The sequence below is a fragment of the Panthera leo genome, chromosome Y, assembly GCF_018350215.1.
Source record: "Panthera leo isolate Ple1 chromosome Y, P.leo_Ple1_pat1.1, whole genome shotgun sequence".
Taxonomy (NCBI): Eukaryota; Metazoa; Chordata; class Mammalia; order Carnivora; family Felidae; genus Panthera; species Panthera leo.
Window position 1 is genome coordinate 5160959 of NC_056697.1, and position 26994 is coordinate 5187952.

At 44.7% G+C, this 26994-nt stretch overlaps 1 protein-coding gene and 1 long non-coding RNA gene across 6 annotated transcripts in view; one reads left to right on the plus strand and one right to left on the minus strand.

The window, feature by feature from the left end:
• Positions 1-6820, minus strand: part of PNPLA4 (patatin like phospholipase domain containing 4) — a 30390-nt gene extending 23570 nt beyond the window's left edge. The window contains exons 1-4 of one of the 3 annotated variants that reach the window (XM_042926548.1): positions 6702-6820; positions 5109-5293; positions 1142-1236; positions 839-974 (exon numbers count right to left, since the gene is read on the minus strand). In XM_042926548.1, the coding sequence (XP_042782482.1) occupies positions 839-974; positions 1142-1236; positions 5109-5288 (411 nt within the window). In that variant the 5' untranslated portion in view covers positions 5289-5293; positions 6702-6820. Of the gene's footprint in view, positions 1-838; positions 975-1141; positions 1237-5108; positions 5294-5958; positions 6014-6367; positions 6397-6701 lie in introns of those variants that run through there. The other 2 variants (XM_042926547.1, XM_042926549.1) reach the window with 2 other exon arrangements.
• Positions 6614-26994, plus strand: part of LOC122212625 — a 309402-nt gene continuing 289021 nt past the window's right edge. For 2 of the 3 annotated variants that reach the window (XR_006199231.1, XR_006199230.1), the window contains exon 1: positions 6971-8138. This is a non-coding gene — a long non-coding RNA (uncharacterized LOC122212625). Of the gene's footprint in view, positions 6658-6970; positions 8139-26994 lie in introns of those variants that run through there. The other variant, XR_006199232.1, reaches the window with a different exon arrangement.

The following is a 26994-nucleotide window of genomic DNA, read 5'->3' on the forward strand; positions in this document are numbered from 1 at the left end:
GCAAGTAAAAATATTCTAATCTATTAAGTCACAAAGTAATTTCGCTTGTCAGTTCAACATTTCATTAGGTATTTCAAATTATATCATTCACACAGTAAAACTCGAACAGTATGATTCGATAGTAAAAATCAATGCATTTATCATGTAATTCAGGCGGAACTTTTTTACCAGTTGCTCCAAATCCATTGCCCACTGCTGTAACCAAACACACATCCTCTATCATGTCATCCAGAGCTGGCCATGATTCCCACAAAGGGGGAAGGAAAGGAAAAAAACTGCCCAGCTTCTGCAAGAAAAGTGCACTCTTTCCAATTTACAAATATTTGATGTATTACCTTAGCAAGCACACTGTTATTTGCAACTTTAGCCAAACTATTTCCCGGACATAATAAATCCACCAGTGAGCAACTTTCAAATGCGTTTGCATAGAAAAGCATGAAAACAAAATGGGAGAATCCAATGGGACAGGACACTGAAAAGCCAAGAGACCTGGGGTCCAGAGGGCATTCCTGCTGGCAGGTCATGCAAACTCTCTCTATCCCTTTCTCCTCCTTGACAGAAGAGTAAAAGGGCAGTAATCACATCTGTCTTCCCTACCAGCTACGTCATTTCAAGGTACTGAGTACACCCACCCTGCTCAGCTGCACCCAAGTGACGCTGTGTGACACCCGGGGACACTGGCCAATCGATCCCCAAACACATGATTTGTTGAGTGCGCATCATCTATCAGGTGTGATGTGAAACCTGGATCCACAGAACGTGGCGATGCTCACTGCTGGGAGAAGTATTTAAATCAGTACTCGCCGAACGCCTCAAACGTGAGATGCGGCTGTGTTACCTTAATAAGGTCCTCCCTGGAGGAAAACTTTGAGACCAGGTAATTTTGTCTGGTTTTCGTGTTGGTGATAGATACGTGCAGTCGGTTGTGGGCCAGCTCATGAGCATTGGCAGGGAGAATCAAGTCCATTCCGCTTCTAAAGAAGAAAAAGTGACTCGTGTCACTCACCTTGAATTATTGAACGCCTTGTAAATATTTTCGAAGGGAGGATTCTGTGCTGAGCCTGCCATGGTTTACACAGACTGTCCTCCACACTGCGTCTTCACAGGCTTTGGGGGAAATGTTCTATACACAGAGGTATACCTCAATCGGGCCATGAAATCATAGCCGGGTGTTAGTGCCCCAAAAGACTGCCTTCGGATTTCTTCGGCAAACTTGTAGGTAAACTCATTACATTCCTGGAAAAGAAAATGAATAGGTAACCCTGTGATTTCCAAGTAACAATAACGACAACACACTCCTTCTTTTTCCAGAATGCTGTGGCCATCACACAAGGAACCCTGGACCCTACACCCTGTAAACCCAACCCTTAGAGTTTGGGGGGCCCCTTTCCTTCACAGGTACATGAATCCCCATTTGACCTGGCCCTCACCCATCGTTCTTAGTACCCAGGCAGGCTCTGTGTTTTCCAAAATCCCATCTTTTTGTTTTTTGCTTTCCCCCCTTCTTTTCTTTTCAAACGAGTTCAAATGGCTTCAGCCACATATGGGGAATCCTTGAAGTCTCAATTCTGATGCTCATTTAGGACCCATTCTGCTACACGTTTTTCCAACACAACTGACCTCCTCTCCCATCCCAACTCTATGGCCTCTGGAACAGTCTGACTGTGACAGTACTGATTATAAATGATACCGTGAACGACCGAGAGGGGACTCATGGTCACTGCCGTTTGTCTTTCGAGTCGAGTCTTGGGCATTGGTATTTGTTTGTAACAGTCTCTGAGGGGCGTGGAGTTGGGCAGCGGGGTGCGTCTAATGTGCTGGTATCCACGGATGCAGTGTCTGTCAGCTCATGCTCACATAACCCTGCAAGATGGATATAATCACCCCACTTGACAGGTAAGAAGACTGAGGCTTGGAAAGATTAAGCTTCCTTCTCAATTTTTCAGCAAAAATCCTCCAGAGTCGGATTTGAAACCAGGTCTATCTTTCCTTTATTAATTCATACACTAAGCAACCTAGATGGGGTCCGAGGCACTGGGACTCAGCCGGAACGAGATACAAAGATCCCTTGCCCTCATGAGACATAGCGGTGCCTCAGTGTGTGGGGCCCAGAGCACTGTGAGAGCGCCGTGAAGGCGGGAGAAGCAGAATGAAGCCTCTCATCCCCAAAGATGTCCACATTCTGGTCCCTGCACTGTGTGCATGTTTCCTCACGGAGCAAAGCAATCTTGCGGATGTGGTTAAAGGTTTTGAGACGGGACCTTATCCCGGATTGCCTAGGTGAGGCCACTATAATCACAAGGATCCTTGTAAGTGAAAGAGGCTGTCAGGAGGATCAGCCTTAGAGAGATCTGAAGGTGCCGTGGTTAAGGTGAAAGAGCGAGGGAGGGGCTGTGACCCCAGAGATGCAGGCTGCTTCTAGAAACCGTAAAAGGCAAGGAAACCGATTCTCTTCTGGAGCCTCCCGAGGGAGCGCGGCCCTGCTGACAATCTGATTTTGTCCAGCGAGACCTTTCCAGAATTATGACCTCCGGAACTCGAAGGGAATAAATGTGTGCTGTTTTAAGCCACTAAAACATTTTATCGTAGCAGCAAGAAGAAAAGTAATACAGTGAGCGTTAACCAGAGCCTCCCACAGCGTGTGACATGCGTAGGAGCTGGACAGGAGATGGGAATAGATGGGGAAGACAGAGACATCTGTGAGCACAGGCCAGCAAGGGACACTGACCTGAAGGTCATCATCAGTGAGCCGTGTGAGGACTAAGTCACCTGGGGCCTTGGGAAGCATGCTTAGAAATCTGGATCCTATGCTGAGTCAAAAGAGAGCCGGGAGTGGCGGGCGGGTGGGTGGGGGGAAGGTCGAGGGAATAAGAGAATCAGAGTTGTGTTTGGGTAAAATCAGCAGAAGTGCTGTGAGGTGGGTGGTCTGTCGGCAGTGGGAGTGGACGCGGGCCGCCATCAGGAAGCCGCCTCGAGAGACGGCCCCCCAAGTGTGTGCTCCTTCCACTAAGCTGGACGGCCCACCACTAAGCTGGACGGCCCACCTAACCTCCTTTCTTATGTTAATTTTAGTTACACACACCCCTGATCACAATGGAAACTTATTAAGGAATGGACTTTGTGTGCTAACACTGTGCCTGGCAAACTGTGAGGGCTGAGGAAAGGCTTGAAGCACTGAGCTCTTACATATCAACATCTAAATTTGCCTGCCGCCTAAAATACACCCAGCATCAGGTGCTCCTCTTAATTATACATGCATACGCTCTGAACTGGATTAATTACTCACATGTTTGTCACAACACCACACAGCTCGAGGAACCGTCAGCAAGAGCTGAGCTAACACGGATGTGACTAAGTACAAAACAGTGTGCTAAAAAACTCAAAGCGACCCTACAGGTGGTGTATTTCAAGTGTTGAAGAGAAATAAAATAACCTTAAACCACATGGCTGAAAATTTATGTTGAAAAAGGAGAAATGCGGATGCTCTAGGTTAATACAGAGAATCATTCTCCACCTTCCAGTGTGAACACCCAGTAAGTCCTACCCCTTTACCAACCTACCAACCAACCCAATCACAGCAACACAACTAGACGATAAGATGGGTTTCCAATTCATTGAAAAAACATAGAACAGGTAATCTAGCTTCAATATGATATCACATCTCGAATCCAGATAAAACGTCAATATCTGATCACAGAATTGCAGTTAAATGCCAGTATTATGGCAGAATTTCCAAATCACATTAATTCTAAATCACACTTAATACATTTTTCTTAATGTTTATTTTTGAGAGCGAGAGAGAGCGAGCAGGGGAGGTGCAGAGAGAGAGAGGGACACAGAGGGTTCAAAGCAGGCTCTGCGTGGACAGCACAGAGCCCGACACGGGGCTCAAACTCATGAACCGTGAGCTCATGACCTGAGCTGAAGTTGGACACTGAACAGACTGAGCCACCCCGGACCCCACAATTAAAACATTTCAAACTCTGAGGATTCAAAATCAAGCCTACTCAATTCCATAGCTGGGGGTTTGCCCCACCTACAGAAAAGACGGCACCAGGGAGGAGGAAACAATCTCTTAGTAGACCCCTGCCTCAAAAAGTTCTGGAATAGAACTACTTTGCAATCCAAACCATAGGATTCTGCCAACTTAGGGGGTTTTCACACCTTAGTTATATGTTCACTGCCTTCAGGTTCTCATTCTGTGCCATGTATACAGTTTTCCATCACCTTCCTCGTTACCAATAAAGCAACCATATAAAGACGGGAAGACAAGAAGTGTATTTCCAAACGGCCTCATATCCAGCTTCTGTTCCATAAGAAGCTTGTCATCGATTTGAGAACAAGATTTTGGGTGTTTAAAATTTTGTAGTTTTGAAATTTTAAATGTGACTTAAATTTATTCTTGTGCATGAATGTGTTAATTATTATTTGATTACTGCTTAAAGCCACTAGAGTATGTAAGGAAGGAATGAATGTGATATTCTCTACCTACAAAGACCGCTCTCACAGTCAGCAGATGCATGATTGCTGTCCAGAAGCAGAAAACACATTTGTACCACATAGAATGCCTTAAGTGAAATGCCTAATGGAAGCTTATTTTCATTACTTCTGGATAAATCGCTTGAAATTCATGGCGTCTGACTGAGAATGAAAAACAAATAAAACCCCTGTATCATTCCACTTAATAGAAATTATTGGCCCACGTTTTCATTTATACAACTGTTTGTCAATAGGAGCGAACAAAGCGTTATTGGCCACATGATTAGGGCCTTGAAAACAGGCCCTGTGTTCTCATGATCAGATAAAACAAATATTGTTTGCTTGAAAGAAACCGAGCTGGAATCTTAAGACTAAATACTCAAGAGTAAAAAAAAAAAAAAAAAAAAAAGGCATTTTGTTTCCTTGTCTCACTGTCACCCCAAATAATCCTTCCCGAATCTAGAGCACAGATCCCTAATAATTAAATTTTTAAAGAAAAGTCTTAACCTTTTCTGTTACCCAGGCAAAGGATTATTTCTCTGTAGTTAACTTAGCACAGCTAACGTTCATCTCTGTGGTTCGGTCTTAATTTCCTGACGAGGAACACAGCCTAGTTACCACTTAATTACCTCTATTCTTTCTGGTGCTGTTAATAGGACGGTAGCAACCAAGGATCCCGCAGAAGCCCCTGCAAAGGCCTTGACATCCTTCAGGAGCTTTCGGCCATGTCTGTAAAGTGCCGATGCTGCCCCCAAGTGGTAAATGCCCAGAAACCCGCATGCTGCAAAGGACAGGTTGATGTGCTTCATTCGAGCTGTGAAATTGACGAAACAAAAGACAAAAATGCTGTAAATCGGTATAGCTTATTCCACATGGCTTGAGTCTTAGGATAGTCATCATTCCAAGGCTTTCTTTAAATATATAATTCTCTGTGCTAAGCACAGTATTTTCAATTAAAGCCTAATTAAATACTCAAAATTTTCAGGAGAACTTTTCCCCCTTTCCCCTTGACTCAATATAGTTTTATTAATTAAAAAAATGACAACATTCCATATTTATTCATCACATATATTATGCAATGTACAAGTACTCGGCAAGAAACGTCAAATTACAACCGGCAAGGCTTTTTTTTTTTTTTTTTTTTTTTTTTTGACCTTTGTACTTTTGAGACAGGGCTGCTATCGTGAAAGGTAAAATCGGCATATACTAGCAAATTCCTAAGGAAGGGTGCATGTGTTCTTTGCAAATGCATCACTACATTTCAAAAGTCCCCCTTCCCATTGCCCCACATTTCCATTGCAAGCATCCATATATTCAAAACAGAACAAAACCAAAAAAATACTGATGCCCACGACTATTCCATAAGGCAATGAGCGATTATTCATTAATGCCATACATTTTCATCACCAAGTTTCTCAAGACAAACTAAGGTCATGACTGGCAAGGGCAACCGAAGGCTCCAAGATATGTGAAGCGCACCCGTTCCTTGATTGCTTGTGATAAAGTGAACGATAGAAGTGTTCCGTGAAGGCTTAGTGCACCTGGCCTCACCACGTGGATGAAATCAAGCAGCCACAACGCTGCTCACCTGGAGGACTCCCATTCTGCAACCCCTCCCCCCTCCCCCCCACGACTCGGGGGCCTTCGAATGAGGCACCTGGCCTGGGCCTCGAATTTAGGAACCTGAGACCACCCTTGTGGGCGGGAGGAGGCTCAGCCCAACCGCAGTCGAGCCCCAGGGTGCTTCGGTCTGCTGCCAGGGGGCGGTGGCGTGGGGATCGCCGTCCCACCAGACGGGGTTCTGGGGCCCAGCTCCGACCCACCCACCCGGAGGAGCGACCTCCAGAGCCTGGAGCCCGCCCCGCGCCCGCCCTGAGCTCCGCCCTACCAATGCAGGCCTGAGGCACTTCCATGTTGAGCGGCCCCCTTAACCGGAAGGCGGGGCCTGGCCGTCACTCAACAAGGCCCCGCCCATCAGGGCTGGCCCACGCTCGCGGCGCGCCTGCCCAGGAAGGTCTCGTGAAGGGGTCGGGGCGGAGCTACGCGGGCGGCGCTGAAGCCGTCAGGCTGACGCAGGTCTCCCCCCGCCTCCCCCGGCCCCGCCCACGCTATTTAAACCACTGGACTCAACATGGCGGCGCGCACTCGGACGCTTGACCCGGGCGTCCCCGGACGCGGGTAAGCGGCGACACTTTAGTCCCCAGTCCTGCTGTCTCCCATACCTAGCGATGCGTTGTAGTCCCTCTGCGCTTTTTAGCCGACCCCCTCGCTTGCGAGCTCACTGACCCTGAACGACCCTCAGTCGCTACGCACCGGAAGTGCTTGGCCCTCCTCGCGGCTGTCTCCCGGAAGTGGTTTTCCTCCTTTTCTCCCCCTTCCCCTTTAGGGGCGGTCCTGCTGGCCCAAAGGGCGGGGTCTACGGGCGGCGTTGTGGCCGGACGCCTGGCTGCTCTTCAGCGCCCCTCTCTACTTGTTCTGCAGGCATTGCTGGAAAGGCCGGACTGTGGCTTGGGGCAGCGTGCACAGCCTCAGGCTCCTTAGGCTTTGTGACCTTGCGCGGGTTGCCTCACCCCCGGGAACTTCTCCGCTGACAAACCTGCAAAGTGGGATGCTGACGTGCAAGCTGGTGCTAAACCGTAAAGCTGGTGCTAAACCGTAAAGCTCGTGCCCCTCCCGCACGGGCCTTCAGTATATGGCCTCTGTTTCGCTTGCTGGCTCCGGATAGACTTGAGACCTGGTGGCCAAGCCGCTGGCATCCCCTGCGAGCCAGCTTCTGTCTAATCTGAGAATAAGCGAGGCTGGAATTCCTGGTGGAAGGTTCTCCAGGTTCCCTTTGTCGAAGGACAGATTTACCCTGACCGCAGCTACTATAGGAGAATCTGAAACATGTGCCAGTGTCTTGGCCCGAAAGTGAAGGGTGGGGTGGGGGGGGCTCCCCAAATGGCCTTCACGTTGGGCTTTTTCTTCCTCCGGCACTGGGGATGCCAGGACCTGAGCCCACAGCGCTAGCTGTAAGCCAGAGCCCCGGATGTGATGAGTGCGCAGAGTTTCGTGTTCGTGCTCCTAAATAGCCTTCTGAGAGCGAGCGGGGGTCCTGAAGACACCCTAATGTCTAAGCCTAGTGCGACTCCGTTAGGTGAGGAGGTTTTCACTGCCCTTAGAGTTTCGGGAAGGTGAAGTGTACGTCGAGGAAATCGGGGAGGACGAGCTCTCCCTTCTTTCTTCCTTGCACCGCCCCGTGAGCGCGGTGGAGGGTGGTCCTGCCAGGAGAGCATCCTCCAGGAAGCGTCCTAGGAAGGAAGGCTCCCGGGCCTCCTATCGGGTGTCCTGAAGCAGCATCTGCCTTTTAAGAGCCCCCTGCTCCCCCCTCCCCCCATTGCTATGCACCCTGAAGCTTGTGAAACCCTGGTGTAGCTGGTGGGGTGATCTGGCTCCAGGTGACGTGGTGGCATTGCCAGTTCCCGGAGAGACAAAGTCCCCAGAGCCAGAGGCTGGGGCGGTGGTGAGACGGCAACTCTTCCCTGTGTGTGAGCACTGTCGGCAGGCTGATTCAGAGCGTGCTGAAAACTTGGTCACTGGGCAGCCTGGATGAGCAGCATGACCACGGGAGCCTTCGCTTAAAGGAAACCTGAGATCCCACGCTGTTACCACACCTGCTGGTGAGTGAGATTCCTCGCCATTTAAGTGTCATGGCAAAAGCGTTCCAAAAGTTGCACAATTTAATTCTTACCGTTTTAGTGCTCGCTTCGGCAGGACATATACTAATTCTTACCGTTTTTTGTTTTTTTTTTAATTTATTTTTTTAACGTTTATTTATTTTTGAGACAGAGAGAGACAGAGCATGAACAGGGGAGGGGCAAAGAGAGAGGGAGACACAGAATTGGAAGCAGGCTCCAGGCTCCAAGCCATCAGCCCAGAGCCCGACGCGGGGCTCGAACTCGCGGACCGCGAGATCGTGACCTGAGCTGAAGTCGGACGCCCGACCGACTGAGCCACCCAGGCGCCCCTAATTCTTACCGTTTTAAACTGTTTTAAAAACTAGTCTCCTTTTTCTCTTCTACCCCATGGCATATTCTCATGCAGCTGATTCGAATAGCTCAGCAATCATGGGCGCCTGGGGGGCTCAGTTGGTTAAGTGTCCGACGCTTGCTGTGGCTCAGGTTTTGATCTCATGTTTCGTGAGCTCAAGCCCTGCATTGGGCTCTGTGCTGACAGTGTGCAGCCTGCTTGGGATTCTCTCTCTCTCTCTGTCTCTCTCTCTCTCTCTCTCTCTCAATAAATAAACTTAAAAAAAAAATTCAGCTCCCCAAGGTAAGGAACAATATAAGACCCATTCACATTTGTTTTCATAATTTAAAGGCCAGCCATTAACACTGGGTGCATCATCAGTAAGTATGTGTTTTGGGTTGTTGCATTTAAGTGAATTACTCGTGTGAGTATATAGTAACTTAATTGCCCTTTAAGAACATTTTTTACCAGTTCGTTTGCTTCTTTTTGCTTCTCTATTTTCCTTCGTAATTTAGTTTTGAACTGGTTTATTGAGCCATTCATCAAACATTCGTCAAGCATACGTTGTGTTACAGCTACTGTGCTGGTACAGGGCTTACAGAGTTGAGCAGAATGGAGTTCTCCCTCATCAGAAATGCCGGCTGTACGGACAGGGAGGCGGTTGATTTATAATTACAGAGACCTGATCCTGTGCAGGCATGTGAACGCCCAGCTGCAGGGAAGGAAACGCTGCCCTCGGAGAGACCGCCCACGGGAGCACCTGGCAGGAAAGCCCAGGTGGAGACCCGCCTCTCCTTTCCCTGTGCCCAGCGTCCTCCCACAGCATTTTATCAACTGTGCCATAAAGACGGAGAAAAGCACAGGGTAAGGGGTACTTGTCACACCTCTGCCCCCAGGACAGGACGTCATCTCAGTATTTCTGAGTCTACCCTCTTCTTCCAGTCCACTCTCCTGTCATAGGCTCTGGAGTTCTGTCTTGTCCAGCAAGAGAGCGGACGCAGGCTTGAACTGCAAAAGAGGGTAATGTCCAGGAGGAGACAAGAGCCCTGAGGAAGGGTCCTGGCTCCGTTTCTATTATTATTTTTACAAGCGTGATGGACGTGCACAAAGAGACGATGAAACCGTGAACATTAACTCATGGGCGTGGGGGAAAGGAGGTCTTGAAGGTATGCGGTGTTAGGGGTTTGGGTCAATACAAAACAAAATCCTGGTGCCGGGCAGATGGTTGTTAACGGCAGTCGTGAGGCGCCCTGTCTCTTGGTCTTAGCCGGCCTAGGGGGTGAGACAAATAGAGCATGATACCTCAGGGCCAACAAGGCACTGACTTTGGCTAATTAGCTTCGCTCAGGGCAACCTCGTCTAAAGTCCTCTTTACCTATTGTGGTCCTTCCTTCCTGTGAAGCATATTCTCATGCAGCTGATTTGAAAGCTCAGCAATCATGGGCGCCTGGGGGCTCAGTTGGTTAAGTGTCCAATTCTTGCTGTGGCTCAGGTTTTGATCTCATGTTTCGTGAGCTCAAGCCCTGCATTGGGCTCTGTGCTGACTGTGCAGAGCCTGCTTGGGATATTCTCCCCCCCCCTCTCTCTCTCTCTCTCTCTCTTCTCTCTTCTCTCTCAGTAAATAGATAAACTTAAAAAACAAAAAAAGACCAGCTTTCTGCTGTTGTACTAAGTTGGGGGGCACTTCTGCCCTGACTGGTTATTTTGATTACCTCACCTTGGAAGCCTTCATCCTGAGGCTTCCTGTCCCTATACCTTTTCTGTCCTGGGGGCCCTTTGCCTTGTTTGCCTCATCTCACCTGCCTGATCTTGGAAGCCTTCATCCTGAGGCTTCTGGTTCCCGTATGCCTTGTTAACTCATGGCTGCAAGCTCCGGGACCTTCTGAGCTCTTTCCCACACTCTCCGTGTACTGTGATGTCATTTTCCCATCTTGGCGTCTTACCGCATGTTAATACCTCTGTGGGACTGGCTCTCATTGCCTGGCAACAGCCTTGTCCTCTCTCCTTTTTGGTAACTCATCACCCCTGTCACCTCCTCCCAGAATCTTGCACACTGTTACTGATTTCAGGGCAGTGTGGCCACACTGTTGGAGCTCACAGCAGTGCCCTTTCCACGGGGGCGTCAGGTCCTAATGGTAGATGATGTCAGCACACCCTCCGTGCCTCGTAGAAGCGTCCCCTTGTTTAGAGAGCACCGCAGAATTCAGAGAAGGGCACTTTTGCAGTCATGGCACAGAACGTCCCATCCGAACCCAGGGAGATACACTGGATCCCTTCCCAGGGATCCCTCTCTCTGAGGAAGGACGTGAAGTCATCGATGAATGGCAGAGGGAGCCAGCCCTCACGTAAACGTGACTTCAGGGGAACCAGGGCTGGGGAAGACACAACCAGGGGTAGGCGTGACAGCATTTCTTGAGCCTGTGGGTGCAGCAGTGACCGTCTGTGGGTCACTCCCCCATTGCACTCACCCTTTTCTGTTTGCTTTCTCGAGGTACTTAGAACTCACTTTCTACGTCCTGCAAACAAGACAGTGTCACTAACAGACGTACTTCCTCCGTTGCATCTGTTTTCTCTTTACTAGAAATTTGCGGGAAAAACTAATGCCTTGAAAGAGCACTGGGTGAATCCTTTCTAAATGGGAGAATATTGTTTCAAAAACTATTTGAATTATATGTGCAATATACACGTATTCTTTCTTTTGCATGTATATAACAAAAGGCCTTTCTTTGACACCATAAGAACCCAAAGTAGACATTCTTAAGTGTGATTTATTTATGATTGGATGCATCTAACAATATATACGTTCTTCTAAACATGGCATAGAAATTAAACATCAAGTTGTCTGTATGGCATAGAAATTAAATATCAAGTTGCTATGAAAGACGTTTTTAAAATGTAACACTTGTTTATAAGCTTTTATTTAATTAAAATTTTGGGGGGCACCTGGGTGGCTCAGTCGGTTAAGCGTCTGACTTTAGGTCAGGTTGTGACCTCGCTGTCCATGAGTTCAAGCCCCGTGTCCGGCTCTGGGAAGACAGCTCAGAGTCTGCAGCCTGCTTTGGATTCTGTGTCTTCCTCTCTCTGCTTCTCCCCACTCGCTGTCTCTCAAAAATGAATAAACATTAAAAAAATTAAAAAAAAATTTAAGCTTCCTTCTAGTTTAACACATTCCCAATATGTTATACATTTGCATTGACAAATAGGGATGGTGAAGATTCTCTGAGTGTTTCTACTATTGTGTCGGAATTAATTACACTACTTGTGGTTGATATTCTACATAAGCAGAAGATAGAGCAGGAGACGTTTGAAAATTTGCATACTTAAAAATATATTTTGTTGCAAAGAGGTTTCAATCTTTGATACGGAAGTGGTGGAATTGGGGCACCAAATGCATACCGAGTCCTAATTAAAAAAAAAAAAAATAATGATTTTTGGGAGAGCGCAAGCAGGAAGGGGCACAGAAAGGGGGACAGAGGATTCGAAGTGGGCTTGAATTCAGAAACCTCGAGATGATGACCTGAGCCAAACTTGGTTGCTCAACGGACTGAGCCACCCAGGCGCCCCAAGGTTATAAATATCTTGGAAAGCCCAATGAAACAAGATCTGTGTTTGCTGCCCCGTATACTTTGTTGTGAAACAGCTCTACCCTTGATTGGCCACAGTCGTGGTCCACAGTTCCTACAGGTGGATGGATAGCATCCTTCTTGCCAGCCTTCAAATGGTTTACAGTGGAGGAGATCATTAGGGAAATAACGTCAGTGTCAAATAAGTGAAATTGTTGAATGATAAGCAGAATGTCCACGTTCGTGACTTCAGCTTCATTAATTTTACCAAAATGCTGTATTTTAATGCAGACCTCTGTATTATTGCTGCTGTTAGCAAAAGAAGCACCCTAATTGCTAGAACATCCAATTATCTAATCACCTCATTTCAAGAGGACAAACTAAGGATTTCAGTCTCTTTTGGTTTTGCAAAATGCCTTATTTTCCTGAGCATCTACTTCATTTATTGACCTCCCTTGACATGCTGGTCCTTCATAAACACCGTCTCGTATAACTTACAACAATGGGGAAAGGGAAAACACCTATAATGGGTGGAAATTTAGAAAGAAAACCATTTTCCCATATCCACACAGATGCAGAGATTATCAGCCGAGATCCCCGTCAGACGAAAACACCCCTGGTACACAGATCTGTCCTACACGGTTGGAAAAACGAATTAATAAGTGCTCATGTACAAAAATGAATTAATAACATAGTAAGCTCTCATTAGGTGCTGAGGGTTGTGCTATTTGGCAACCAAAGGTTTCAGAACCTCGTTTCTTCCTTCAGTTCTTTCTCTGGCCGGAATTTGTAACTGGTGTTTGTATTTAGATACTTAAAACTTTACTGAAAAATGGTAGAAGTCTTTAATGTGACCTATAGATTTGTTTATGGCATTTAGAGAACTTGTTTATATCTGGCAAAGAAGAAAAAAAAAAAAGCAAGTCTAGCAAGTAATTAAAGCTGCCCTTTCTCCATGTATCAATGACAGCAGTAACTCTTTCTGGTTACTTTTCCTGGAAGCTGTGTCACAAAGTAGGTTATTATAAAAGAACATAATTTCCAGTAGGAGCGATGTATGTCAGTGAGCAAGGTCTTAACTCAGAGAAATCGTTTTGGTAATCATTTATCTTTATGCCTTTGTTCTTTGAATAAACTTTATTTAGTGTTTAGTATATGACAAGGACTGCGCTAGGGATTAGGGGGAAAAATCTTAAGATAAACTTTCTGCTTTTAGTTCACTGTTTTTTTATTTTTTTTTTCTCTTGCTGGAATGTCCTTGCACATTTTTTTTTTCTATTTTATTAAGCCCTATTTATTCTTCAAGGCCTAAATCAGGTGCTGCTGCCTCATTATATCGTTCAGTATTCACCATACCCTCCTCTTTGTTGGTCCACGAGGTGTTGCCATACCCTTTATAAGTTTTTATTTCAGTAGAGATGTAGTTGCTTCCACAGTGTTCAGAGTTCATTGGTAGGAAAGACTGGTGCTTCTTGCTTTTGCTGGCATCTAGTAAGTATAGACTAGTAAGTATAAGAGTTGGGCATCTTTAGTGGGCATGTTTCAGGTAATCTAACTGGCTTAAGCAGGAAGAGAATTGCTGGTTAAAATAATCTGGAAGTTTAGAGGTAGGGCTACCTGCAGGTATGGCTGGATCAAGCATTCAGTTTTCATTTTGTTTCATTCCACAGGCAGAGCATCCCCAAGAGGCTGCTGTGACCCCCCCCCCCCCCCACATCCCCTTAGCCTATCAGTGGAAAAGCTCTTCCTTTACTGTCTTCCTTTCAGACTTAGAAAAAGACTCTGTTTTTATCACATGCATATCTGCATATCTCTGGAACAGTAATTGTGAGCAGCAAATTGTACTACAGATTTCCTGGTATCTGAAAGTGGAAACTCCCTATGAAATCTTTCCTTAGCTGAAATGATGTGAGGCACAGAAGCAATTGCCATTAATTTGTATAGAAAAAGGATTTGTCAATTCCAAGACCTAAAAAACGTGATATCTTAGGATACATCTCCCTAACAGATGCACAAAATATGTCAAGACAAAGCACAGATGCTCACAGACGTGACTAAATGAGCATGTGCCGTGCAAGAAACGGACAGGTAGATGGAAGCATTCCAAAGTCTGCACTTGCCTGGGCCCCCCTCCTTAGGAAGAGACTGGCAGTCTACATCGATGTATCCACTGCAGTGTTCGATAAATACCTGTTGAATTAAACACAAGTGAAAGTGCAGGTATGATCTCTATATAAGACAGGGGAAAAATTTATTTACTCCTCGACTAGATAAAACTGCACAATACATACTCATCTTGTGACTATTCCCCCAAAGAAATAAGAACACAGCTGTGATGTTTGATGCCTTCAAAGGTTAGCTGCAGTATTAATTATGTTTGAATGTACAGTAGATATTACTTGGCATACATGTTGTTAAGCACTGAATTAGCTATGGTATTGTTTGGCTTTTTTTTGAGTTATATGGGATATTTGGGGTGTTGCTCATCAAGTCAGTGTGAATGGATGGAAATGTTTCCCTGTGATAAATTCCCCTGTAGGAAGGTGTGGGGCTCAGAGCTGTAGCAAGATCTTAATGTTTATTTATTTTTGAGAGGGAAAGATAGAGTGCAAGCAGGGGAGGGGCAGAGAGGGAGACACAGAATGCGAAGCAGGCTCCAGGCTCCCAGCTGTCTGCATAGACCCCCACCCAGGGCCCAAACTCAAGAACTGTGAGAACATGACCTGAACAGAAGTTGGACGCCTAACTGACTGAGCCAGCCAGGCATCCCAGGCAAGATCTTACCTTACACTTAGCGTTAAAGAAATAGATGCTAGCAAATGTTTGTTTTTGACAGCAATGACGAAAATGACAATGCCCTTCTACCAAAAACATTTTGCAGAATAAGAAGCAATTCCAAATGCCTTTTCATCTCTAATTTTCAAGCACTTTGAAAAAGCGTGTGGTTGCCATTGAGTGAGTGCTCACTGAACATCTTGTATTTTATTTTAAAACCATAAATAGATACACAATTCACAAACTTTCAAAAACATTCTTTACAACGACTTCAAAAATTTCTAGGATAAAAGTGACATCCCCAACTATACAGATGGATTCCCTGTTTGGAAAACTACAAAATGAACAGGTAAAATGGGTCAGCAATCTGAAATGAGGAGCACCTGGGTGGCTCAGTGGGTTAAGCATCCGGCTTCGGCTCAGGTCACCATCTCATGGTTTGTGGGTTCGAGCCCCACATCGGGCTCTGTCGCTGACAGCTCAGAGCCTGAAACCTGCTTCAGATTCTCTGTCTGCCACTCTCTTTGCTCCTCCCTCACTTGTTCTCTGTCTCTCAAAAGTAAACATTAAAAAAAATTTATAAAAAAACAATCTGAAATGGAAGTCAAAGTGAAATTTTGAAAGGACCCAGCCTGACATGTAAAAGACAGTTGTAAGTTCAAGATCTCCTATTATGGTTTGGATTTTCAGCACACATGCCACAGAGCAGGAACTAGGAAAATGTGGGAGCATGACGGGGTAGTATTTGTTGAATTATATGGACTGATGCAATTTTCCGTGCAGGGGAAAAACATCCCCGAGTTCTGATGAACTGTCCTAGATCCTTGTGGGCATACGTACTTAAAATAATGAAAACACAAAATCCATTCTCTTCGTAGGAAAGGTGGCAAGTTCAGGTCACTCCAACAACATCCCATCACCTAGGGAAGTCTACCTCCCGTGTGCTGGCCTCATACTTGTTTTGTGTTTGTAAATTTCTCATGGAAGGCAATTAGCTGTACCTGTGTTGTCATTTTAAGCACCAGGCTTTCTTTCCAGTACCTTATTCTCTCTCTCTTCACCTTGGAGTACATTATCCCACTCTTGGCATACTTTGAAAGTGCCATATTAAGAAAGTAAGCTTTTTATAGTGTCGTCCTCGAGTAGCTGCAGATTCACATCTCAAAAAGCAACTATAAATGTAGAACACACTCCATATGGACCATCAGTTTAAGCGTCTTCAAAAGACTTTGTAATTCTGAAGTGTAATTTTCCTTTAACTTCACGTACATATACTCCAAATTTTATTTATTTAATTCAATTTTGATTAAAAAACTTGGGGCACTGGGTAACTCAGATGGTTAAGCGTCCGACTTCAGCTCAGGTCGTGATCTCACGGTTCATGGGTTCGAGCCCCATGTCGGGCTCTTTGCTGACAGCTCGGAGCCTGGAGCCTGCTTCAGATTCTGTGTCTCCCCCTCTCTCTGCCCCTCCCCTTCTCTCTCTCTCTCTTTCTCTCTCTCTGAAAAATAATATTAAAAAATTAAAAAAAAATAAACTTAATTGTGGTACAGTTAACATACAGTGTTCTGGATTAACTTCAGGTGCACAATACAGTGATTCAGTAGCTATTCTGTACATTACCCAGTGGTCATCATGGTAACTACTCTTCATACCCTTCACTTATTTCCCCCATCCCTCCACCCACTGCCCCTCTGGTGACCACCTGTTTGTTCTCTGTATGTAAGAATCTTTTTCTTACTTTGTCTCTTTTTCTTTGTTCATTTGTTTTGTTACCTTTTTTTTTTTTTTTAAGTTTATTTATATTTGAGAGAGAGACAGGGCAAGTGGCAGAGGGAGAGAGAGAGAGAGAGAGAATATCCCAAGTGGGTCCCACACTGCCAGTGCAGAGCCTGGTGACGGGCTCGACCTCATGAAACCGGGAGATCATGACCTGAGCCGAAACAAAGAGTTGAACGCTTAACCCACTGAGCCACCCAGGTGCCCCTGTTTTGTTGCTTAACTTCGACATAGAAAGAAATCATATGGTGTTTGTCTTTCTATGACTTACTTCATTTGGAATTATATTCTGCAGATCCATCTTTCTTGTTGCAAATGGCAAGATTTCATTCTTTTTTGTAGGTGAGTACTATTTCATTGTATACAGACCACGTCTTCTTGCCCATTCACCTGTTGGCGGACCTTGGGCTGCTTCCGTAATTTGCCAGTTGTAAATAGTACTGCCATAAACATAGGGGTGCATATATCTTTTTGAATTAATGTTTTTGTATTTTTTTACAGGTCAGTCTTAAAAGTAATCTTTATACTCAGCATGGAACTCGAACTCACAACCTTGTTTGTATTCTTTGGGTAAATACCCAGTAGTGGGATTATCGCATCATATAGCAACTGTATTTTTAATTTTTAAGAAATGTTTATATTTGAGAGAGAGAGAGCGCATGAAGAGGGAGGGGGACACAGAATCAGAAACCAGCTCCAGGCTCTGAGCTGTCAGCACAGAGCCTGGTGCAGTACCTGAACTCACTTGCTCTCACATCATGACCTGAACTGAAGTCGGAGATTTAACTGACTGAGCCACCCAGGCACCCCTCTGTTTTTGGTTTTTTTGAAGAACTTCCAGAATATGTTTCACAGTGGTTGCACCAGTTTGCGTTCCCACCAACGGTGCCCAGGGGTTCCCTTTTCTCCATAGTCTTGCCAACAGTTGTTGTTTCTTGTGTTTTCCTTTTAGTCATTCTGACAGATGTGAAGTAATATTTCATTGTGGTTTTGATTTGTATTTCCCTGATGATGAGTGATGTTGAGCATCTTATCATGTGTTGGTTGGCCGTCTGGATGTCTTCTTTGGAATAATGTCTATTCAGGTTCTCTGCCAGTTTTTTAATTGGATTATTTGGGGTTTTTTTGTGTGTGTGTTTGAGTTGTGTAAGTTCTTCACATGTATTTTGGATACTAACCCTTTATTAGGGATGTCATTTGCAGATATCTTCTCCCATTGGGTATGTTGTCTTTTACTTTTGTTGGTTGTTTCCTTGCTGTGCAGAACCTGTTTATTTTTATTTTTATTTTTTTAATGTTTGCTTATTTTTGAGAGAGAGCGTGCACACATGTGCACAAGCAGGGGGCGGGGGGCAGAGAGGGGGAAAGAGGTTCCGAAGAGGGCTCTGAAGTGACGGCAGAGAGCTGGATGTAGGGCTGAAACGCACGAATCCAGAGATCACAACCTGTTGTACTCTCAAGAGACTGAGCCACCCACATGCCCCTGAAGGTTTTTATTTTGATGTAGTCTCAATAGTTTAATTTTGCTTTTTTTCCCATCGCCTCAGGAGACATATCTAGAAAAATGTTCCTACGGCCAAAGTCAGAGGTATTAGCACGTGTGCTATGTTCTAGGATTTTTATGGATTCAGCTCTCACATTTGGGTTCTTAATCCATTTTGAGTTTATTTTTGTGTGTGGTGTAAGAAAGGGGTCCGGTTTCATTTGTTTGTATGTTGCTGTCCAGTTTTCCCAGCACCATTTGTTGAAGAGACTTCTTCCCATTGTGTATTCTTGCTTCCTTTGTCAAAGATTCACCGACCATATAATGTGGGTTTATTTCTGGGCTCTTTATTGTGTTCTGTTGACCCATGTGTCTGTTTTTGTGCCAGTACCATACTACTTGGATTAATACAGTTTTGTACTTTATCTTGAAAGCTGGGATTTGGATAACCTCCAGTTTTTTTCTTCTTCAAGATTGCTTTGGCTGTTTGGGGTGTTCTGTGCTTTCATACAAACTACTTATGTCTTTTCATTGGAGGCTTTAGTCCATTTACTTTCAAAGTAATTATTGATATCCATTTATTGTCATTTGTTACTGGCTTACGGTTTTTTGTAGTTCTTCTCTACTCCTTCCTTTGACTCTTTCCTCTCACATTTTTCTGGCTTTCTTTAGTGATATACTTTTACTTCTTTTTATTTTTTGCATGTTTATTACTGATTTTTTGATTTGTGGTTACCATTAGGTTTGTATATGACATACATATAGCACTCTAGGTTAAGTTGGTTAAGTTTGGACCCATTCTAAAAGGACTTAATTTTTACTCCCTCTCCCAATTTAGGTATGTAGTGTCATACTTTTCATCAATTTATTTTTTTGGATGTAAAAAATACTTGTACATTCTACTTTTCTTACTTCCTATGGGTTTTCCTTTCCACTCAAAGACTCCTCTTTAACATTTCTTGTAGGGCTGGTTTAGTGGCGATGAATTCCTTTAACTTTTGTCTGGGAAACCCTGTATCTCTCCTTCTATTCTGAGTGAGAGCCTTGCTGGATAGAGTATTCTTGGTTGCAGGTTTTTGTTTGTTTGTGTTTTGTTTTTCTTTTTAGCCCTTTGAATATATCCTGCTATTCCCTTCTGGCCTGCAGTTTCTGCTCAAAAATCAGCCGATAACCTTATGGGGTTTCCCTTGTGGGTATCTGCTTTCTTTTCTCTTGCTGCTTGAAAATTCTCTATCCCTACTGTTTGCCTTTTTAATTACTTGTGTCTTGGTGTGAACTGCTTTGGGTAGATTTTTTTTTAAATTTCTTTTAGTGTTTATTTATTTTTGAGAGAGAGAGAGAGAGAGAGAGCGTGAGCAGGACAGGAGCAGAGAGAGGGAGACACAGAATCGGAAGCAGGCTCCAGGCTCCGGGCTGAGCTGTCAGGACAGACCCCGACGCAGGGCTCAAACTCACAGAGTGTGAGATCATGACCTGAGCTGAAGTCAGATGCTTACCCGATGGAGCCACCCAGGCACCCCGCACCTTGGGTACATTTTGATGGGAGTTCTCTATTTTTTCTCTCTCCTGTTCAGCTTGGTTGCTTTCCATTACTCTGTCCTACAGGTTGATGATCCGTTCTCCTGCTTCTGATTTACTATTTATTCCCTCTAGTGTACTTTTAATTTCAGTTACTGAGTTCTTCATCCCTGAATGGTTCTTTTTATTCAAACTTTATTTTTATTTATTTATTTTTCATGTACTTCAAATTTTAGGAAATTAGTTCAAATCCAAAGGTGACCATATATTTCTTCCATTTTAGGAAAAAATTGGATTTTTCAGTGTATAGAAACATTCATAAGGGGTGCCTGGGTGGCTCAGCCAGTTAAGTGTCCGACTTCAGCCCAGGTCATGATCTCGCAGTTTGTGAGTTTGAGCCCCGCGTCGGGCTCTGTGCTGACAGCTCAGAGCCTGGAGCCTGCTTCGGATTCTGTGTGTGTGTCTCTCCCTGTCCCTCCCATGCTCATGCTCTCTCTGTATCTCTCAGTAATAAATAAACGTTAAAAAGAAAAATAAGAAACATTCATAAGATAACGTTTACATGTGATTAAGCTTAATTTCACCATTCTGTGAGCACAAATATTTAAGTTCGTTTTATGTTATAAAGAAAAATAAAATAAAATAACATTTTTGCTTAATTTTTAGAAGATAAATACTTTGGTAACAATGTAGTCAAGCACATCAGCGACCACACTTTTACAGTACTTAAATTAACACCCACCCAGGCTATATTTTCATTACGTGTTGGCATGTAATTATTGAAATCATGGAATGTTTCCATTATTTACACGTATTCCTGATATTTGGTTCATGCCTCTTATTTTCTTTGCTAGAATCGTAAATCATTGTGGTACCTTGTGCAACACAAAAACCCTCTGAATATATTTTTTATTAGCTTTGTATTTTATGTCGTTAAGGGAAAACATAAGTGCTGTCCAATTTGTATTTGTGTTTATTTAACACACTCTTGCATGGTGTTTGCACTTTGCCTCTCTCAAGCAATTTAGGAATACCAATGCAGGTAATATTCCTAAGAACGCCGTGAGTTGAGTCCCTACAGCGGCACCACCTTTTTTTTTTAAGGCTGGCTGAGCAGCAGGAGGAGGCTCACTTTCTTGAGATCACTGACCATTAGCAGAGCCAGGATTCATTTGTCGACCGTGTTACTGTGCTGCTTCCCCAGTACCAGAGTCAAGGATAGCTGTCCACTCACAGGTGTTCACAGTAGGCATTTTCACAAAGACATTCCATGAACAGAGTGAGAAGTGAAGCTAGCTGTCCAGCCATACTTTCCCCGGATCTTTAGAGGCTCATCCTGCACCCAGCGAGGAAATGGGGATTCTCATGACTTAGACTTGGGGCCTCCTCCATTCTCTCTCTGCATGTTCAAACTAGGAGGCACCATCATGCCTAAGTCTTCAGCACAGCCTCTGGGCTGTGGCCTCCTCGTCAGGTGACGTGATGATCTGAGGACTACTAATTTTGATAGGCTCCCCATAGATGCGGGGAAATGGGGATATAATTTAGGGCAAGTCCCTGCCTGTGCAAAGGGGGAAAGCCCATCCCACCCACTAGCACCGTTGAAGACTGGGAGAAGGAAAGCGGGACAATGACATGGAAATCAGCATGCGAGGGGCGCTTGGATGGCTTAGTCGCTTAAGCGTCTAACTCTTGATTTCAGCTCAGGTCATGATCTCACGGTTTGTGAGTTCGAGCCCCTCTTTGGGCTCTGTGCTGCCACCACAGAGCCTGCTTGGTGTTCTGTCTCCCCCTCTCTCTGCATCTCCTCTGCTTGCTCTCTATATGTCTCTCAGAATAAATTAAAAAAAAAAAAAAAAAGGAAAGAAAATCAGCATACTAATTCCTGGCATCCGTATTATTAGGAAAGGACAAGCAAGCAAATGCCTCCCAGGGAAGCCTAATGTGTAGCCAGGGTTGAAAACCACTGTTCTTGGAGACGTGCCCAATTTAGCCAGTGTGGGACCGGAGCCATAGGAAGGTTTGGCACAAGGAGGTACCTGAATAGAGAGCCTGAGCTAAAATAAGCCTAGCATGGTGATCAGAGAGCCTAGAAGCTTCCGTTCAGCCTGATGAGCAGTCATAGAAGGGCTAGGAGAATCAGGACCAGCCTGAGATTGGGATGCAGAGTCCTGGTGGCATTTGAGAACCAGAACAAAAACCAGCATCGTGACCCTACTATCAGGAACAAAATTAACGCTCCACAATGCCAGAGGACACCTCAGTGAACCCCAGACCAGGAAGCAAACCGTGGCAGCATAGACCAAGGCAGAGCCTGCCACTCGATCAGAACTTCCATCTGTATTTGCACCAAAAAGTCCCAGGAACAGAGCTGGATACAATTTGCAAGGTCCAATGCGGGAGGAAAACAAAAGAACTCTTGTTCAAAAAGAAGGGGGGAAGTGCCATTCAAAACCTTTTCCATATTTCCACGGTCCACCTCTCTCAACTTGTCATGGAGTATATTGTTTGCTATTTCGTGTCTTTCTAAATGAAGAAAAACTAAAATTTTAAGTTACCGGCATGAATTTTGTTATTCGTGTTGACATCGCATAATGCCCAGTGCTGTTAGTTTACAGCCTGCTTCGGATGCTTTGGCCCCCCTGCCCTGACACCTCCCCCACTTTTGCTGTCTCTCAAAAATAAAAAAAAAACATTAAAAAAGGGGGTGCCTGGTTCGCTCAGTTAGTAGAGCATGTGACTCTTGATCTTGGGGTTGTAAGTTTAAGCCCCACGTTGGGTGTAGACATTACTTAAAACTAAAACATATTTTTTAAAGCATTTTTTTTTATTTTGAGAGAGAGAGAGAGAGAGAGAGAGAGCACATTGGCGAATGGGGAAGTGACAGAGAGAGAGAATCTCAAGTGGGACTCCATCTCATGGACGATGAGATTATGACCTGAGCTGAAACCAAGGGTCAGACGCTCAACCTGTTGACTTACCCAGGTACCCCAAAAATAAGGTCTTAAAAAAAAATCTTAAGCAAACACAAGTTGAAAGATAAAATTATTACGAATTTCAGAATGGTGATCTTTAAATGTGGGTCCTTCTGGGCCTGGGGCCCATCAAGTAAGTCTTGCTCGGACATACTCTTCTGTATACTCAGATGTTCTCTTCGAAGAAGAGGGGAGAGAAGACATTTTCTGCTACACCTGAAATGAGACTGTCTTGATTATTGGATCCTACTTATAAATTGAAAGACTGAAATAATTACCTCTTAAAAATTATCTGTTCCCGAGATTCACTGCATTAGTTAAGATCCCATTGGTTGCTGAGAGAAAAAGTGAAAGTCATTATATATGTTAAAAAAATTATTTTTAGAATAGGGACCCAGGGAGGGGCTCTGGTTGGCTCAGCTGGTTAAGCATCCGACTTTGGCTCAGGTCATGATCTCACGTCTGGTGAATTCAAGCTCCGCGTCGGGCTTTGTGCTGACAGCTCAGAGCCTGGAGCCTGCTTCAGAGTCTGTGTCTCCCTCTCTCTCTACCCCTCCCCTGCTCCTGCTGTGTTTCCCTCTCTGGTGCAACCACTGATCACTGATGAGGGTAGGTACCAAGGTCTGGAAGCTCCTGGGCTGGACAAGCGCTCCTGAAATTTTGTGCGGTGCCCTTTGTAGTTGGTTACATGTTCTGTGCATGAAAATAGTAAGCGTTAATAACAACCAGCTAACATACTATGTCCCCATACTATGTGCCAGAGTCTTTGCTGACCGTATATTCCCCATCTCAGTCCCCGCGATAAATGCTCAGGAGGACATAGAGTGGTCTCACAGACCCACTAAGACACTTTTCCCAGACGATCTGGACAATAAGCAAAGGAAAGAAACCCAGGTTCATCTGTGCTCAGGGCTGTATCGTTAACCGTTTCACTGGAACCTAATAAACAGAGGCTGGTCTTAGTAGTGTATACTCTGTTGAAAAAAACTGTCGTCACTCTTACAGTTTCCTTTTCCCCGTGGTTGTACGTTGGCTGCTATCAAAGAGCTGAGGACACTTGTGATCCTTGATTTTGTTCAAGGAACTCAGTTAAAGTGATGGTAGCAATTAAGCACAGCAGATTCTCAGAAATCGTTGCCCTTAGTTAATGAGTGACTTTCAGAAGAGTGGTCGTATATCCTCCCAAGAGGACGTTCATAATAAAAATTGAGGTCAGGTGGATCCAGCCTGCGTGCGGAAATAGGCTTCCCGGAAGGTTCAGGATGCGTTTTGTTTTCTGTAAGTATTTGCAGACTGCCCCCTGAGGGGGACATTGCCCACCCCAGAAGGGTGTGAATGCCAGCAAGAAACCATGGGTCCTAGGAGGCCTCAGTTTCATGTGGCCTCCTTCCAGGTGGAAACGGCTGAGTCTCCCCTCCCTGTATTTTATGCCCCACGTCACCTGCACAGAGGAGTGAGAAACGGTTCACAGCAGTTTGTGGGTTTTTAATCATCTCCTTGCTGCGTCACAAGGGCTACTTTTGTTGCTTACCAGAGTCAGTGACTGAAATCTCGGTACAAAATTAACTTTGTAAAAATCAGAAAGCAGTTCAGTTAGATTAGTGGTCATTTTTGTCCCCCTCATCTCTTGCCTTTCTCACCTGTAACCTGCAGGGTACTTACTGATTTGAAATGTAGATGAACTAGGTTCTGTCCCGAATAAAAGCCAGATTTCAGTGTTTGTTTATTAATTTTTAAATTAATAAATGGTTTCAGTGTTTATTTATTAATTTTTAAAATTTTATTTTCCTCTTGTACTTTATAGCTGTGTCTGTATTCTGAGGCTGGTGGATTTTCTTTTCCTTTTTTTATTTTAGAGGGAGAGAGTGTGCCCATGTGTGCATGGGTGTAAGCATGCATGGGGGAGGGGGAGAGGGAGGGAGAGAGAATCCCAAGCAGGCTCTATGCAAAGTGCAGAACCCAGTACGGGGCTCGACCCATGACCCTGGGATCATGACCTGAGCTGAAATCAAGAATCAGATGCTCAACCAGCTGAGCCATCCAGGTGCCCCTTAATGTTTATTTTTATTTAAAATGTTTACTGAGGTGCCACCTAGCTACTACTTTATTAAGTCCACTTTAGGAATTATTATTATTTTTTTGTGTGTGAAGAAAGTTAACTTTAAAATTTTTTAATTTTTTTCCATTTATTTATTTTTGATAGGCAGAGAGAGACAGACCACAAGTGGGGGAGGGGCAGAGACAGAGGGAGACAGAGAATCCGAAGTGGCTCTAGGCTCCGAGCTGTCAGCACAGAGCCCTCCGTGGGGCTTGAACTCACAGACTGCGAGATCATGACCTGAGCTGAAGTCGGACGCTTAACCGACTGGGCCCCACCCAGGTGCCCCGAAGAAAGTTAACTTTTTTTTTTTTTTAACGTTTATTTATTTTTGAGACAGGGAGAGACAGAGCATGAACAGGGGAGGGTCAGAGAGAGGGAGACACAGAATCCGAAACAGGCTCCAGGCTCTGAGCTATCAGCACAGAGCCCGACGCGGGGCTTGAACTCACAGACCGCGAGGTCATGACCTGAGCCGAAGTCGGACGCTTAACCCACTGAGCCACCCAGGTGCCCCGAAGAAAGTTAACTTTAAAAAATAATTGGAAGGTGGGGCACCTGGCTGGCTCAGTCAGAAGAGCACACGAGTCTTGATCTCAGGATCGTGACTTTGAGCCCTGTGTTGGGGGCGTAGAGATTACTTACATACATACTTACATACATGAATGCCTTAAAAAATAAAAAATAGGCATAACAATTTCTGTATTGGCTAGTACAATTATTCGGTAGCTCTCATAGTTAGAGCTAATACAAAATATCTAGGACTTGAAAACTGGCGGTGAAACTGCTTGTGTGCACACACGAATGCACTCAAGTCCTATTAGAATTTCATTTAGAATAAATTAGGATTTAGTGTAAAATATTTTTCTAATTTCTAAAGAAGCACATTTTCATTACAGAAAATTCAGAGAGTACACATACAGATTTAGAGACATAGTGACTACATGTAAAACTAAGGTGTCATGTATATATCACAGGTATACATGAATGTTGTGTATAATTTACTTCCTAGAGATTCCTATCTCAAATTTGAATACAGAACATTGTATAAAAGGCCATTAGTATGAGATAACCTAGCCAAATAACTGACAGTAATTTAAATGATCATGTAGTGAACAAGCTAATACAATTAAAGGTGTGTAAGACTCCTATTTCCATATGTGGCTTCCAACATCTAATCAGTAACCCAGACTGCTGAAGATGATGTGAGCATATACAAGTGTGCACTCATGAATGAGAACAGAACACAGGTTAGGTATTGATGTTTAATTAGCTGCTAGGCTTTTTTACCACCTAGGTAACCTCTCCCCACAAATTTTAACAACCAAGCTGTTTGAGCTTAGGTCTTAATGAATTTATAAATTGTGACATGCCATGAGCCTTGATGCTAGAAGTTTAAATGTGTGGAGACGAGGACGTGTATAATGTAATATAGTAGGTTTGTTGAAACACACCCCTTAGAGCCCATCCCTTCAAGTGTTTTGTCCCACGTAGTTGTGTTAAGAGGTTATGAGTTGTCTCCGCAATGCGTGAATGTAGTCATTCAGCGATATTGATGGACTGCTGTGTGTGGACGTAATTGTGGATGAGACTGTCATGATGGACAGAGATGACTCCTGGCCAGTCTGAGACAGGAGTGTAAGTCCTGCATGGAAGGTGGCCCAGGGTGATAGAGACTCCCTCCCAACCCCGTCCCTGGGGTCAGGTCCATGGAAAGACACGTGACTTCTCAGCTGAATACTGGTCACTGAAATTCCAAGGTGGTGTGGGGCCTTTAGAGACTGTACTAATCGGGCCTTTAGAGACTACCTTTAGAGACTTGTCATAGCCAAGGCTTCAGTTAGCACTGTGGTTAACTGTGGCTTCAGTAGCCTGTTCAAGTCAGACCTTTGACCTGTGGTTTTATTTTTATTTATTTTTAATGTTTATTTTTGAGACAGATTGAGAGAGACAAAGAGTGAGCAGGGGAGGGGCCGAGAGAGAGGGAGACACAGAATCGGAAGCAGGCTCCAGGCTCTGAGCTGTCAGCACGAGCCCCACGCGGGGCTTGAACTCACGAGCCGTGACATCATGACCTGAGCTGAAGTGGGATGCGTAACCGACTGAGCCACCCCGGCGCCCCGAGTCAGACCTTTGAAAAGCCCCAGGATTTAGCGGAGGGCGTCGCAGTACGCACTCAGCGACCGCTTACTGACGATCGACCGCAGGAAGTCTGATGAAATGATGCTTGCACGACTGAAAAATCCTTGTTCTGCTCTAAACCCAGATGGATCTAAGCGCTAGGATGGATTTGCTTGTCTGGCTTGCTAATTCGTT